We start from the raw sequence: 17,415 nt of genomic DNA on the forward strand, positions 1-17,415 counted from the left end.
GATTTTGACCATTTTTACCAACAATCTCTCTATTCGACTCCCAAATTAGTTATTTATTCATTTGCTAATAACTAGTGCTGCAACGATTAATCGATTAACTCGAGTATTCGATTAGAAAAAAATATTCGAATTCAATTTTGTTGCCTCGAGTATTTGTTTAATTAAAGTGGCGTTGTAGTGGTTCATTTTGAAAGTGTTTGCATTTAGTTTTATTGATTAGGGTGGATACACTGCCCTCTGGTCTGCCTCTTTTCACATGGCAGAATCCAACTGCTCCCTGTTAAGACCAACATAAGCTAAGGTTTTGTTTGAGCTAATGTTTTTTAATTCATTCATAATTTAGTTTATAGCTATAGTTAGCTGTTTTCTGTGGGAATATGTGTCTGAACCATTTGTTTAGAGCATTGTAAAAAAAATTTTTTTTTGCATTTTATAGCATTTAAGCTCGTGGAGTTTTTCTATGAACTGTAAGTTAGCCAATTGTTCTTTGGTTTTACATAGATCCTCATTTTTTAAAATAAATGTATACTGTTTGAGGCTCAGCTCAGGTATTTTTATTTTTCATGTTCCTTATCCGATTACTCGATTATTCGAACTAACTAGTCCATCGATTAATCGACTAGTAAAATATTCGATAGCTGCAGCCCTACTAATAACCTATTTGTAACCCCTAGACGTCCAATCAATCTGAAGTGGGTATGAGCTTCAAAAGAATCAGACGTGTATTGCCGTCAATGGCAGCCAAAGAGTTAAAACAAAAAACAAAACATTTATTCGTCCTCTGGCCAAGATGCAACCACATATCAATTCATTTATCACTACTAGTAGAATTGGTTAATTCGCTGACAGCCCTCCCACCTCAAATGGATTGGACATTTAGCACTGTCAATGGCAGCCAGTGTGTTAAAAGCAAGTAAGGTCTAGCATCGAACCATCGCAAAACCGATTGAGTAAAACGGCCCCTGAAGCTGAGGCGTGGACTGAAAGTGAAAGAGACATCCAGGTTTAGCAGACAGACACGAGGGTGGGGCGTTCAAGTGTGTGCGTAAAAGTGGGCCTTGCACCGTCTCCAGCGCGCAGGTGAGTCTCCTGCGGGTCGTCTGTCCTGACGCTCCATTGTGTGCTTATCTACTTCCCCTCCTGTGTGTGTTTAGACTGCTGCTGCTTCCTCTCATCTCCACTTGGGCCACACACGCACATAACATAAAAACCCTCCTCAATGTCCACTTGATGCATTTATTCATTATTTACATGGAAGAGATGCATTGTGTTCTCATAAAGTGCACATTTGTTATCTTTTCATGCCGTCTTCACTATTTTATCTCCAAAGGAAGTTTCCGTTTACACTTTTCAAGTCCTAATATGACCGTTTTACGTGAGGGGGGAAGACTGTGGCGCCCCGTGTGGTTAGACTCGGACATTGGTTGCCATTGATGGTGATAAACAAAAACAGTTTCTTTAAAAATGAACTGTTTTTACATTGACCACACGGTAATTTGCCATACACATAAATACACTTAAACTAAGGGGACACACAGCTTTAAAGGTATTTCATATATGAACTCATTGGCTGCTATTGACAGCAATAGATGTCCGACACATTTTGAGTTGGAGGTCTGGATAGAATATTTCTTATTATGATTATGATTTAAAGCCATTTGGAAAAAAAAAATGTATTAAAAATGTTTTTCCTTTTTTATTTTTTAATAAATCCAATAATTCAAAGAGTGAAAAATATAGTATTTTATTTGTATCCATTCATGCAAAAATTTTAAAAGATTTAAAAATTTAATCCTTAAATTAAGAAAGTTAACTAAAATACTTATTAAACGATAACACTAAAATAAAATATTTAATTTTAATAATGAAATACATATAATTTTATGTACGATGCAAATGAGTGACATCTATGGTAAAAACTTAAAACATTTTGATCTAGAATATCACTAATCACAACAGTACAGAGGCAGCTAAAGGGACAGCGACAGAAATGAAATAAATTTAAGCAAACTGTTGCTCACCAGAAACAATATGACAAACATTAGCATTTTATAGCATTTAAGCAAGCGGACTTTTGCTATGCAAGTTAGCCAATTCTTGCATTGCTGCAATTGGCAAACTTGCATAGCAAAAGTCCGATACTTTAAATGCTATATAATGCTAATGTTTACAACAACTGGCTAACTTGTATAGGAAAAGTCTGCTAGCTTAAATGCTAAATAATAGCTACATTACATTAGTTGGCAATAACGGAGGCCAAATGTTTTCTATAACTCTTCACAAGCTTTTCTCACACTGTTGCTGGTATTTTCGCCCATTCCTCCATGCAGATCTTCAATAGAGCAGTGATGTTTTGGGGGTGTCGTTGGGCAACACGAACGTTCAACAATTTTTTCGATACATGGCCCCATTCATCCTTTCCTTTACACAGATCAGTCGTCCTGGTCCCTTTGCAGAAAAACAGCCCCAAAGCATGATGTTTCCACCTCCATGCTTCACAGTGGGTATGGTGTTCTTTGGATGCAATTCAGTATTCTTTCTCCTCCAAACACGAGAACCTGTGTTTCTCCCAAAAACTTCTATTTTGGTTCCATCTGACGATAACACATTCTCCCAGTCCTCTTCAGCATCATCTAAATGCTCTCTAGCGAACTGCAGACGGGTCTGGACGTGTACTTTCTTCAGCAGGGGGACACGTCTGGCAGTGCAGGATTTGAGTCCCTGGCAGCGCATTGTGTTACTGATTGTAGCCTTTGTTACTGTGGTCCCAGCTCTCTGTATGTAGGTCATTCACTGGGTCTCCCGTGTGGTTCTGGGATGTTTGCGCACCGTTTTTGTAATCATTTTGACGCCACGGGGTGAGATCTTGCATGGAGCCCCAGAGCGAGGGAGATTATCAGTGGTCTTGTATGTCTTCCATTTTCTAATAATTGCTCCCACGGTTGATTTCTTTACACCAAGCGTTTTACCTATTCTAGATTCAGTCTTCCCAGCCGGGTGCAGGTCTACAATTTTGTCTCTGGTGTCCTTTAACAGCTCTTTGGTCTTGGCCATAGTGGAGTTTAGAGTGTGACTGACTGAGGTTGTGGAGAGGTGTCTTTTATACCGATAATGAGTTAAAACAGGTGCCATTAATACAGGTAACAAATAGCCCCTTGTTAGAAGAAGTTAGACCTCTGACAGCCAGAAATCTTGCTTGTTCGTTGGTGACCAAATACTTATTTTCAACTCTAATTTGGGAATAAATTCTTTAAAAATCAAACAATGTGATTTTCTGGGGGTTTTTTTCCAGTCTGTCTCTCATGGCTGAGGCTTACCCATGTTGACAATTACAGGCCCCTCTAATCTTCTCAAGTAGGAGAACTTGCACAATTGGTGGTTGACTAAATACTTATTTGCTCCACTGTGTTTAACGAGGGATACACCAGCTAATATGACTTGAAGCGGGAGACAGGGCAGGTTTATATGAAGTGGGGAATTAATTTGTATTCTTAGAAAACAAAACCAGAAGCAAATAAGACATGATAGGGCAAGACAGTGTGAATACAACTAATAAAAAAAATGAGCCGCAAATCTAGTGATTCATTTTGCACTGTAAGAGTGATAAAGTGTGTGTGTGTTACGTACCGTCATGGGGTAATGCTGTGGGGTACATCTCTTTGAGCAGGTCGCCAAGCGTGTGAGCGTTGCCTTCAGGGGAAACGGGACGGAAGAGTTTCTGGATAAAGGGCCTGTCGCTCATCGACTTCAAAAAAAAAAAAAAAAAAAAAAAAAAAAAAAATCAAAACAAGGGTGTCAAACAACTTTGTCACAGGCAACATTGTAATTAGGGAGCAACTAAAGATTATTTTCATAATCGACTATTTGGTCGATTAATTAAACTATAAATCGGATAAATGCCACTTTATTCAATGGCCTTCACAATTTACCTTTAAGTTGTTTTAGGCATGTTGTAAGTAACAATGAAGACAAAATGGATGACTTTTTCCATCAAGAATAACATTTTATTTCAGCTTCCTGACTTAACTGTAGTCTACAGTTGTATTGTAAGGCTGCAGCTATCGATTATTTTAGTAGTCGGATAATGAACATTAAAAAAAAAAAAAAAAAATACCTGAGCTATAAAAATGAAATACATAAATGATGATCCAAGTACAACAAAAGAACAATTGATTAAGTTACATAGCAAAAGTCCGCTAGCTAAAATGCTATAAAATGCTAAGTTTTGTTTTATTTTTTTTTGTTTTTTTACAATGCTCTTAACAAATGGTTGAAACACATATTCCCCCCAAAACGGCTAAATATACCAATAAACTAAATTAAAAATGTATTTTAAAAAAATATAAGCTCCAGCAAAAACATTAGCTTATGTTGGTCTTAACAGGGAGCAGCTGGTTTCAGCCTTGTTAAATGAGCTATGTCATATTTACTGTTGCCAGTAGAGGGCAGTGTATAGACCCAAATCAATAAAACTAAATGCAAACACTTTCAAAACAAACCATGACAACGCCACTTTAAACGAATACTCAAAGCAGCAAAATTTAAATCAAATTTTTCTAATCGAATTACTCGAGTTAATCGATTAATCGTTGCAGCACTACTGTATCGATTATCGAATTCGTTGCCAACTAATTTTTCAGTTTTAATTGATTAGGTTTTGCAGCCTTATTAAGAAGCTTGTTTAAACATAAGACGTCCATAAATTGTAAAAATGTGAGTTGATTTTTTTTTTGATTGATTGATGATTTTACGACACCGTACAGGTGTGCACTGGTCCTTGTGGGAAACACTACTGCATTTGTCCAACGGCGTCGCTTAAATCGACCGAAACTGAAAAGTTACCAGGTGTTGCTTTAGCAAAACTATATTGAAGAAATCTAATAATATTTACACTGAGAAGTTATATGTATGTTATAATTTTTAAGAATTTAGACAAGTTTAAGGTAAAGAAGGTCCTAAACGATTAATTGGTTTTCAAAATAGTTGTCGATTAATTTTTTAATCGATTAGTTGTCGATTAATGGATTAATTGTTGCATCTCTAAATGCAATTATAGTTTTCTTCATGTTATGTTGGCCACAGCATAGAAATATTGAATTCATATGGCTGCCACTGACGGCGTGAAACGTCCAATTTTGACCTCAAGGGAATAAACAAACAAACGCAAATAAACAAACGTATGTTCGCCCCGTTCAGTCAAAATGGCTTGGACATATACCGCGGTCAATAGCAGGTAAAGTTCGGCTATAATAATGAACAACTAATCGATTAGAAGATGAAAATTCATCTTTTTGATCGTTAAACTGTTTATAGAGTCAATTTGACCTAAAAATTGTCAGTCATAATTATGACATGACCCCGTCATGATCATTAATGAATGATGTCCTTAAGTGTCATCCGGCAAATAATGTCACTTTTGAATGGATGTAAAAGATGCAGACTAGACATAAATGGAGTCGAATCAATGTCAATAAAGTGGTACCAAATGTTCTTTCTCCCCCTTTCAAGTAGTCGCTAATATTCCTTAGAAATGCAGCTTTAGTCAATTGCCAGATGCCTCCAGTTATAACATGCATTCTGCTTCATCTAACATTTTTCCGCCAGTTCTCACAAACATGATTTATTTTTCCCACTGACGGCGCCTACATCCCAGAGTACACCTGCTCCGCAGTAGCCAATTCCACAGAGTATTTCTCGGCTCACGCACATGACTCATTCTCGGTTTGACGTCGCGATAACTGGAAAGATGACAGACGACGCGGGGAAAGTCCAGGGTGCTGCTTAACGGAGGAGGGCGCTGATAGGAAGCGGCGCAACAAGCCATCGGTGGCATTTTTGGAGATGCGAAGGTGATCTCCGTTAGTCTGGAAGTCATCAAGCTGGCCCGGCTTCAAGGTTAAATGAATCACGTTAATCATGGGACGCTTATTGATTCTACGGAGTTCTTTCCCTTTTCGCACGCCAGGCTCGAAAGATTGCGAAATTTAAAAAAAAATATGTTTCAGTGCCATTGATGACGATAGACCTCCAATTCATTTGAAGTGGGAAGGGCAGGCAGCAATCGAATGATTAAATGAATTGGACTTCGATAGCCGTCAATAGCAGTTGATGAGTTTATAACCTTTAGTTGCCTGAATTTAGGTTAACAAATATACATCAAAAAGCAGTGGGGTGTACTTAAGTACATTAAAATAATATACACACAAAAATTATATATTAAATAGTAAATATGTTATATATTAAAACATTATTTTAAGTTCTGAATTAAAAAATGTAAATTCAAAATATATATAAAGAAGAAAATAGAATTAACAAAATTTTTAAAAAAAACATTGAAAAAAGATAATTTTGGAGAAAATACTTTAAATAAAAATTATTTATTATTATTAAACTGATTTAGTATATAATTGAATGCGCAACGATTAATCGAGTAACTCGATTAGAAAAAAGCTTCGAAACAAATTTTGCTACGTGGAGTCTTTCATGGGAGTATTTCGTTTTATTGATTTTGGTTGATAGACTGCCCTCTAGTGGCAACAGTGACTATGACATAATTCATTTAATATACAGTGGGGCAAATAAGTATTTAGTCAACCACTAATTGTGCAAGTTCTCCCATTTGAAAATATTAGAGAGGCCTGTAATTGTCAACATGGTTAAACCTCAACCATGAGAGACATAATGTGGGGGAAAAAAACAGCATAATGTGGGGGGAAAAAAAACAGAAAATCACATTGTTTGATTTTTAAAGAATTTATTTGCAAATCATGGTGGAAAATAAGTATTTGGTCAATACCAAACGTCCATCTCAATACTTTGTTATGTACCCTTTGTTGGCAATAACGGTGGCCAAATGTTTTCTGTCTTCACAAGCTTTTCACACACTGTTGCTGGTACTTTGGCCCATTCCTCCATGCAGATCTCCTCTAGAGCAGTGATGTTTTGGGGCTGTCGTTGGGCAACACGGACTTTCAACTCCCTCCTCACCCCGTGGCGTCAAAATGATAACAAGAACGGGGAGCAAAAATCCCAGAACCACACGGGGGGACCTAGTTAATGACCTACAGAGAGCTGGGACCACAGTAACAAAGGCTACTATCAGTAACACAATGCACCGCCACGGACTCAAATCATGCACTGCCATACGTGTCCCCCTGCTGAAAAAAAGCACACGTCCAGGCCCGTCTGCGGTTCGCTAGAGAGCATTTGGATGATCCAGAAGAGGACTGGGAGAATGTGTTATGGTCAGATGAAACCAAAATAGAACTTTTTGGTTGAAACACATGTTCTCTTGTTTGGAGGAAAAAGAATACTGAATTGCACCATACCCACTGTGAAGCATGGGGGTGGAAACATCATGCTTTGGGCTGTTTTTCTACAAAGGGACCAGGACGACTGATCTGTGTAAAGGAAAGAATGAATGGGGCCATGTATCAAGAGATTTTAAGTGAAAATCTCAAGGGCGTTGAAGATGAGACGTGGCTGGGTCTTTCAGCATGACAATGATCCCAAACACACAGCCAGGGCAACAAAGGAGTCGCTTCGTAAGAAGCATTTCAAGGTCCTGGAGTGGCCTAGCCAGTCTCCAGGTCTCAACCCCATAGAAAATCTGCGGAAGGAGTTGAAAGTCCGTATTGCCCAACGACATCCCCAAAACATCATTGCTCTAGAGATCTGCATGGAGGAATGGGCCAAAATACCAGTAACAGTGTGTAAAAAGCTTGTGAAGACTTACAGAAAACGTTTGGCCTCCGTTATTGCCAACAAAGGGTACATAACAAAGTATTGAGATTAACTTTTGGTCTTGACCAAATACTTATTTTCCACCATGATTTGCAAAGAAATTCTTTAAAAATCAAACAATGTGATTTTCTGTTTTTTTTCCACATTCTGTCTCTCATGGTTGAGGTTTACCCATGTTGACAACTACAGGCCTCTCTAATATTTTCAAGTGGGAGAACTTGCACAATTAGTGGTTGACTAAATATTTATTTGCCCCACTGGAGCTGAATCCAGCTGATGTTGCCTGTCAAGACCAACATAATGTTCTGTTTATTGCATTCGTTATTTAATCAATAGTGGTATGAAAAAGTATCTGAACCTTTTGGGAATTCCTCACATTTCTGCATAAAATCACCATCAAATGTGACCTGATATTTGTCAAAATCACACAGATGTAAAAAGAGTGTCTTCTTTGAAACCACCCAAACATTTACAGGTCTTTATATTTTAATGATGGTAGCATGCAAACAATGACAGAAGGGGGGAAAATAAGTAGGTGAACCCTCTGCCTAAGGAGATTTTAAGAGCAATTGAAAGCATTTTTAACCAAACAAGTCAGGTGTGTGCCCAATCATTGATGAGTAGTTTATAGCTGCCCTGCCCACTATAAAGCACACACGGTAAGAATTGTCTTGATGAAAAGCAAAAGTGCATCAAGGCTCGGTCAAAAGAGCTGTCTGAAGACCTGCCATCAAGGATTAAGGATTTGTATAAAGCTGGGAAAGGATACAAAACCATCTCTAGAAGTCTGGATGTTCATCAATCGACAGTCAGAGAAGTTACCTACAAATGGAGAGAGTTTAGCACTGTTGCTTCTCTCCCAAGGAGTGGCCGTCCACCAATGATGATGCCAAGAGTTCAACGCAAAATACTCAGACAGGTAAAAAAAAAAAAGAACCCTACAGTGTCTACTAAAGATTTACAGAAATCACTGGCACAGTCCAATATCTGTGCACACACCAACTATATGTAAAACTATGGCCAAGAATGGTGTTCGTCGGAGGACTCCGCGGAGGAAGCCACTGCTGTCTAAAAAAAACTGTTGCTCGTTTAATGTTCACAAGAAGGGACATGGACACCCTACAGAAGTTTTGGCAAAATATTTTGTCGACTGATGAAACCAAAGTTGAATTTTTTGGGAGTAACACACAACGTCATGTGTGGAGGAAAAATGGAACAGCTCACCAACATCAACACCTCATCCCCACCGTGAAGCATGGTTCAGGGAGCATCATGATTTGGGGCTGTTTTGCTATCTCAGGGCCTGGACAACTTGCAATCATTAATAGAAGAATGAATTCAATATTTTATCAGGAGTCTGTCAGAAAGTTGAAGCTAAAAAGAGGATGGATGCTGCAACAAGACAATGATCCAAAACATAGACGTAGATCAACTTCAGAATGGTTTCAGAAGAACAAAATACACGTTCTGGAGTGGCCAAGCCAAAGTTTAAAATTTGAACCCCATTGAGATGCTGTGGCATGACCTAAAGTCACCGATTCATGCCAGACATCCCGAGAATCTGACTGAACTCCAGCAGTTTTGAAGAGAAGAATGGGCCAAGATTAGTCCTGGCACAAAATATTAAATGTGTTGGTTCACTTACTTATTTTTCCTCCTCCTGTCATGTTTGCATACTATCCTCATTAAAGTATTAGGATCTATAAATGTTTGGGTGGTTTTAGTTAAAGCAGACAGTTTTTTCATCTGTGTGATTTTGACAAAGATCAGATCCACATTTGATGGTGATTTTATGCAGAAATGTGAGAAATTCCAAAAGGTTGAGATACTTTTCTTACCACTGTAGGTATATTTAGCTGTTTTATGTGGGAACATCTATTTGAATGATTTGTGAAGAGTAGTGAATTAAACCAATTTTTAAAAGTTAGCATTTTATAGCATTTAAGCTAGCGGACTTTTGCTATGAAAGTTAGCCAATTGTTAATTTGTTGTACTTATTCATTTGTTTAATTTTTAATACCATTTGAGGCTAGACTCAGGTATTTTAATTATTTTTATGAAATAAGAGTGCAATTCTGCATAGTTTGAAGGAACACTCAGAAATTTTATTTTGTGTTCGCAATTAATCCTCTTTTTAAAGTGCAATTTCAGCAAGCTGTTGTTTTACATCTCCTAAAATTTATTCTGCAATGCATTAAATGTTCCTAATCCGATTAGTCGATGTTTCAAACTAGATGATGGCTTAATCGACGACTCAAATAATCGATAGCTGCCGCCTTAATACACAGTAAAATAAGAGTTATAATAATATTTTCAAAAAGCCCTACATTTAAAAAAACTAGGGCTGTCAAAATCATCGCGTTAACGGGCGGAAATTATTATTTTTTAATTAATCACGTTAAAATATTTGACGCAATTAACACACATGCCCCGCTCAAACAGATTAAAATGAAAGCAGTGTAATGTCCGCTTGTTACTTGTTTTTTGGTGTTTGGCGCCCTCTGCTTGGGTCCAAATGATTTTATGGGTGTCACAATGAGTGAGCATGGTGTACTTATTGACATCAACCATGGCGAGCAACTAGTTTATTTTTTGATTGAAAATTTTACAAATTTTAATAAAACAAAAACATTAAGAGGGGTTTTAATATAAAATTTCTATAACTTGTAGTAACATTTATTTTTTAAGAACTACAAGTCTTTCTATCCATGGATCGCTTTAAGAGAATGTTAATAAGTTTAATGCCATCTTGTTGATTTTTTTTTATAATAAACAAATACAGTACTTATGTACCGTATGTTGAATGTATATATCCGTCTTGTGTCTTATCTTTTCATTCCAACAAAAATTTACAGAAAAATATGGCATATTTTATAGATGGTTTGAATTGCAATTACGATTAATTAATTTTTAAGCTGTAATTAACTCTATTAAAAATTTTAATCGTTTGACAGCCCTAAAAAAAACAAATTAAAAATATGTAAGAATAAAATTAACAAATACATTTTTATAAAAAGTTTTTAAATTGTTTTACTACTCATTCTTTTTACAATTTTAAATTTATTTTATTTTTAAATATTTTTTTTTTTTACTTTATTTAATCTTTTATGATTTTAAATTTTTTTCCTCATTTTTTATTAAATTTCTCAATTTGATTTTCTATATCAGCTTTTATTTGTATTTTTTAATGGCTTTTTGTATTGTAGGAATTTCCCATTTTAATAGTAACATTTTTCAATTTATTACTTTTTTTGATTAGCAATATATTTTACTCCTATAACTATACTATTTTCATGTACTTATGCATTCCTCCTAAGCTTTATGTATATTTGTTAAATGTAAATACAAGCATCAAAGGGGTTAACGTAACAGAAGATAAATTGGGAAGCACGCTTAATGCACATGTTGTACACGCTACCTCAACTTTCCATATATTTTACGAGTATGTTCCCTTTGAGAACACTAGAAAGAGACCCGTTGCAGTTCTACCACAGTAAAGTGCAACCACATTAGTATAGGACTTAAAACAAAGCGACATGTATAGCTTTAAATTTGCCATATGTATTATGACTCACAATAGCACAAATCCTGAAAGAGGGTGCGCCATTATGGTTGTTTTGGCTGTAAATAACCTGTCTACACGATTCTGTTTTTGGGAAGTGACGTTTTTTAATCTTTAGATCACCTTTCCATGATATTTGGAATCAGTAACCGTATTTTCTGAAGTATAAGTCGCACTTTTTCGATGGTTTGGTTGGGCCAGCAGCTACTCAGGTGTGGGTTATAAATGTTGTTTTTCTCCACATGTACAAAGTACCACTTGAAAATGAACTACTATCATGAATGTTTTGGTATCCTAATAGAACATTTTGGTCTAGATGAAAATTTTCTTTTATTAATCGATAAATCAATTCTTGGCGGAAGCATATCGCTTAACCTATTGGGATAGGAAGTATTGTTATAGTCCGAAAACATACGATATTTGTCTATACGTGCCTTGTGGCCAATCCAGGTTGTACTCTGCCTATTCTCTGAAGTCAATTGGGGTCAACTCTTGTTACTGGTGACCCGAATGAGGACACATGTAACAGAAAATGGATTGATAGCTCAGTGGCGACATTAATCTGTCCTAGCTAAAACTGATTAATGATATCCTCCCATTGTGGTCCGGTCCAGCTCATGAATAAGAACTGCCGCCGTGTCACCGTGACGGAGATTTCCAGTCATCCTCGGTCTTCACACCTGGCGGCGTTGGCCCGATGGCACCCTGTCGACACCCAAGCTGAGGTGTCAAACAAGAGCCCTGGGGACACGCGATAGCCTCTAATCATGAGAGCTGTGAAAAGGAAACCACCGTGCAGCAGGATCCGGTGTCCATACGGTAACTACACACCGTTGATTCGCCGGGCGAAGGTGGCGAAGTTAGCGTGGGAGGCGTTGGAGTTAACGTTCAAGTTTCACAGAAAGACTGAGTCATGCACGACAGCGGTGAGATGACCATTTTGTACATGGCTGTCAAGCTAGAGTAGTATCTATTAGTATAAGAAGTATCTATGATCAATCGCTCGAACCTCTAATTATTTCATTTTGGGGCAATTGAAGAACGAACTGTTTTGGGCCACAAACAATGTTTTTCATAATTTAAGCATCTTTCTCAACAGAGATGTTGATTAAATTTTTCTGTGCCATTGATGATGATAGACGTCCAATCATCCTTCTGCTGTACAGGACTGTCTCAGATAATTAGAATATTGTGATAAAGTTCTTTACTTTCTGTAATGCAATTAAAAAAACAAAAATGTCATACATTCTGGATTCATTACACATCAACAGAACTATTTCAAGCCTTTTATTATTTTAATATTGCTGAATTTGGCTTACAGCTTAAGAAAACTCAAAAATCCTATCTCAAAATATTAGAATATCATGAAAAAGTATACAAGTAGGCTATTCAACTAATCACCTGAATCATCTAATTAACTCGAAACACCTGCGAGGGTTTCCTGAGCCTTAAAAACACTCAGCTTGGTTCAGTAAACTAAATCACAAGTATGGGGAAGACTGCTGATCTGACTGCTGTCCAGAGGACCATCATTGATACCCTCCATCAGGAGGGTAAGACACAAAAAGAAATTTCTCAAAGAGCAGGCTGTTCACAGAGTGCAGTTTCAAAGCATATCCACAAAAAGTCTGTTGGAAGGGAAAAATGTGGCCGGAAACGCTGCACAACCAAGAGAGATGACCGCAGCCTTAACAAAATTGTGAAGAAGAGCCGCTTCCAGAATTTGGGGGAGCTTCAAAGACAGTGGGCTGAAGCTGGAGTCCAGGTATCAAAAGCCACAGTTCACAGACGTGTCCGGGAAATGGGCTACAATAGCCGTATTCCCATGGTCAAGCCACTTCTGAACTCAAGACAACGGAAGAAGCGTCTGACTTGGGCTATGGAGAAGAAGCACTGGACAGTTGCAGAGTGGTCCAAAGTCCTCTTTTCAGACGAAAGCAAGTTTTGCATTTCATTTGGAAGTCAAGGCGCCAGAGTCTGGAGAAAGGCTGGAGAGGAGCAAAATCCAAGTTGCTTGAAATCCAGTGTGAAGTTCCCACAGTCAGCAATGGTTTGGGGAGCCATGTCAGCTGCTGGTGTTGGTCCACTGTGTTTCATCAAGTCCAGAGTAAATGCAACTGTGTACCAAGAGATTTTAGAGCACTACATGCTTCCATCTGCTGAAAAGCTCTATGGAGATGAGGATTTCATTTTCCAGCATGATCTGGCACCTGCCCACAGTGCCAAAACCACCAGTAACTGGTGCACTGACCATGGCATCACTGTCCTTGATTGGCCTGCTAATTCCCCTGACCTGAACCCCATCGAGAATTTGTGGGGTATAGTTAAGAAGAAGATGAAAGACACCAGACCTACAAATGCAAATGAGCTGAAGGCCGCTATCGAAGCATCCTGGGCATCAATAACACCTCAGCAATGCCACAGGCTGATTGCCTCCATGCCACGCCGGATTGATGCAGTAATCCGTGCAAAAGGATTCCCAACCAAGTACTGAGTGCATCAATGGTCATTTTCAAATGTTTGATTTAGTTTTGCTGTTATAAAATTATTTTTTTACTTGGTCTGAGGAAGTATTCTAATTTTTTGATATAGGATTTTTGAGGTTTCTTAAGCTGTAAGCCAAATTCAGCAATATTAAAATAATAAAAGGCTTGGAATAGTTCAGTTGATGTGTAATGAATCCAGAATGTATGACATTTTTGTTTTTTTAATTGCATTACAGAAAGTAAAGAACTTTATCACAATATTCTAATTATCTGAGACAGTCCTGTAGATTCTACTTAGATGAGATGTCCAGCCGACAGTGGTATGAAAAAGCATCTGAACCTTTTGAAATTTCTCACATTTCTGCATAAAATCACCATCAAATGTGGATCTGATCTTTGTCAAAATCACACAGATGAAAAAAAGAGTGTCTGCTTTAACTAAAACAACCCAAACATTTGTAGATTTTAATGAGAATAGTATGCTAACAATGACAGAAGGGGGGGAAATAAGTAAGGGAACCATCACATTTAATATTTTGCGGCCCCCCCTTTGGTAGCAATAACTTCAACCAGACGCTTCCTTATCAGACGTAGATTGGTCTGGCATATCAATCAGGACTAATCTTGGCCCATTGGTAGCACGTCCGCCTTAAAGTTCTGAGATCAAGAGTTCAATCCCGAGCTCCGGCCTTCCTGTGTGGAGTTTGCATGTTCTACCCTTGCCTGCGTGGTTTTTCTCCGGGTACTCTGGTTTCCCCCCACATCCCAAAAACATGCATAGTCGGCTGATCGAACACTCTAAATTGTTCCCAAGTATGAGTGTGTGTGTTTGTGAATGATTGTTCGTCTCCTTGTGCCCTGCGATTGGCTAGGAACTGTTTCATGGTGTACCCCACCTCCTGCCCATAGTTAGCTGGAATTGGCTCCAGCATCCCCTTGACCCTTGGGAGGATAACAGGCTCGAAAAATGAAAGAATAAATTATACTTTGGGGGAAAATATGTCCATACATATATTAGGATCTAGTATCTTAACATAGTACTGTAATATAAACTAGACTATACTACTATATAGACTAAAGTTGCACGATAATATCGGTTACCGATAATTATCGGCCGATAATGGCAATTATGACCTCACACAGATAATCCAGATAAAAAAAATTCAATATACTTGATTTAGCCTCCAAATGTGCGCAAACGAAGCAGTTTTGTCCTTGCCTGGTATCTGGAGTCTGGCGACCGTCCAGCAGATCAAATTCCGAGGGCGGAGCAAGCCACAGCAAACAGACAGCGGAGTGGACCAATCAGTGACGGGCAGACGTGACGTTGTTAAAGCGACAAGTAAGTAGCGTGAGCGGAGAATGGAGAAGTTTATTCAACATGGCTAGCGCGAGCCATGTTGACTGTTGTCAATGACTTCTTTCGATGTGTTTTTGGTCATTTAAAACTGGTTTTACCGCGGTTTGGAACATATTCTCGGCTCTCCGTTCGCCATCTGTGTTGTTGTAGAGACGAGTGACGTTACTCGTTAAGAACACGTCACGCAAATAAACAAATCTGATTGGACGGTTGAATTTGTATCTTACTCGAGAGGCCGTTAATGGGCTGGGTCCCAGACTATTTCTCACAGTGTTTGAAAAATACAGGGAGAATAGTCTGGCTGGGCCAGGTAAATTCTTGAACATTTTTGAAGATTTCTGACTTTTTTTTAGGATTAAGTATAATAATTTATTGCTTAAAATTAGGCTGTTAAGGTTATTTTCAGCTAGCTATTTTTCTTCAAGAAATCTGAGTGAAATATACTTGAAGTGCTGGCAGATAATTTCACTTATATCCAATAGATTTACACTGAAAACAAGGGAATTTAACTAGTTTTAAGGAGGTGTGTTATATGTTAAGAATGGCTTACTTTTAAATGCATTTTTGTGCAACTTAGGTATTTACTCTATAAGTAATTGCTGCCAAAAGTTTACCGTTACACAATGTCAGACAATCTGTCTTTATTTAGATGTTGGAATTTACTACTTGTTCACATTTGATGTTGAAAAACAGGAGCAATAAATTATATTTTTGCACAGTAATATTTTCTCTTGTGTAAACTTTAAAATTTTACATAAATCTTTTAATAGAATTATCGGCTTGACATTATCGGTTATCGGTTGGAACGAGGAGGAAATTATCGGTTATCGGTGGAAAAATGTATTATCGTGCATTACTAATATAGACTATAGTCTATTGCTATTCATGTAAATTACCCCCCCCCCACACACACACACACACACACAAACAAAAAATTTTTTTCACAAAACATATTAATGCAGGTCAGAACCCGTGAGTGTTAAGGCCAGCAAAGAAGGCAATCCGGGTCTTGGTGAAGCAGGGAGAGTGCGCTAAGTGACAGCGACTTGGATGCATTTTTAAAAAGCGGCGAGCCATGAATAATACATACTGTGGCTATTGTTTCCCGAGGTGATAAAGACACTTTCTTTTGAGCCGCCCTGACACCTTAGCTGTCCGAGAGGCGCGCGCCCACACGAGAGCGGCGGCCTCGCTCTCACTCGCTGAAAAGAGCAGCGCAACTCAACACGTCGCCTAATTGATGGCCAATGGGATTCAATCTACCTAAGTGATGGCCAAATAATGGGGAAGGAAGAACGCGGCTGTCAATCAATATTTCTTTCCGCTGAACTCTGAGCCCGTCCATTTGGGAATTAAAATTCCGCTTGCTTCGGCTGTGTGTCTCGGAACTTGAAAGGGCCTCGTGAGAGAAGAGACACCATTGTTTGCTGGAACTAATGATGGCACGTCTCCATCAAACAAGACTAACACGTGCTTCTAGATCAGGGGTGGGCAAACTATTCCACAAAGGGCCGCAGTGGGTGCGGGTTTTTGTTCATACCCATCCTGAGGACAGCCTTTCACCAATCTGGTTTCTTACAAGTGCAATCAGTTGATTGCAGTCAGGTGCTTTTTGGTTCCACTGAAACCTAATTGGTCAAACTGTCTGTGCTGAATCAGTTGCAACAAAGACCAGGACCCACTGCGGCCCTCGAGGACCGGTTTGCCCACCCCTGTTCTAGATGCTTGATCAAACTATACAGTAGATCTGGCACAAACACTTATTGTTATAGTCATCTATCTAATTACTAGAGGTCGATGGATATGGGCTTTTCAGATGATTGCCGATGTTTTAGACACTAAGGTGAAGAGAGGGGCGGAGCTGACAACTGATCACCATCTGGTGGTGTTCGGCGAGGCCATGGAAAATGACTTTTGTACAGCTTCCAGGAAATTCTGGTTACCATCCAAAGTCACAGGAGAGGAAAGCAGTGCACTATTAACACTGTGTATAGTGGAGATGGGGTACTGTTGACCTCGACTCAGGACGTCGTGATTCGGTGGGGAGAATACTTAGAAGACCTCCTCAATTCCACACCTTCCTGTGAGGAAGCAGGGTCTGGGGACTTCGAGGTAGACTCTCCTATCTCTGGGGTCGAAGTGAGTGAGATAGTTGGAAAGCTCCTCGGTGGCAGGGCCCCCGGGATGGATGAGATCCACCCTAAAGGCTCTGATTGTTGTGGGGCTGTCGTGGCTGATACGCCTCCACAACATCGCGTGGACAT

General features: G+C 38.6%; 1 protein-coding gene across 2 annotated transcripts in view; it reads right to left on the reverse strand.

Moving 5' to 3' along the window:
- Positions 1–17,415, reverse strand: part of LOC130914764 (autophagy protein 5-like) — a 75,952-nt gene that overhangs the window by 27,478 nt on the left and 31,059 nt on the right. For both annotated transcript variants that reach the window (XM_057834253.1, XM_057834252.1), the window contains exon 7: positions 3,628–3,745. In XM_057834253.1, coding sequence (XP_057690236.1) covers positions 3,628–3,745 — 118 coding nt within the window. The remainder of the gene's footprint in view (positions 1–3,627; positions 3,746–17,415) is intronic.

The sequence above is a fragment of the Corythoichthys intestinalis genome, chromosome 4, assembly GCF_030265065.1.
Source record: "Corythoichthys intestinalis isolate RoL2023-P3 chromosome 4, ASM3026506v1, whole genome shotgun sequence".
Taxonomy (NCBI): Eukaryota; Metazoa; Chordata; class Actinopteri; order Syngnathiformes; family Syngnathidae; genus Corythoichthys; species Corythoichthys intestinalis.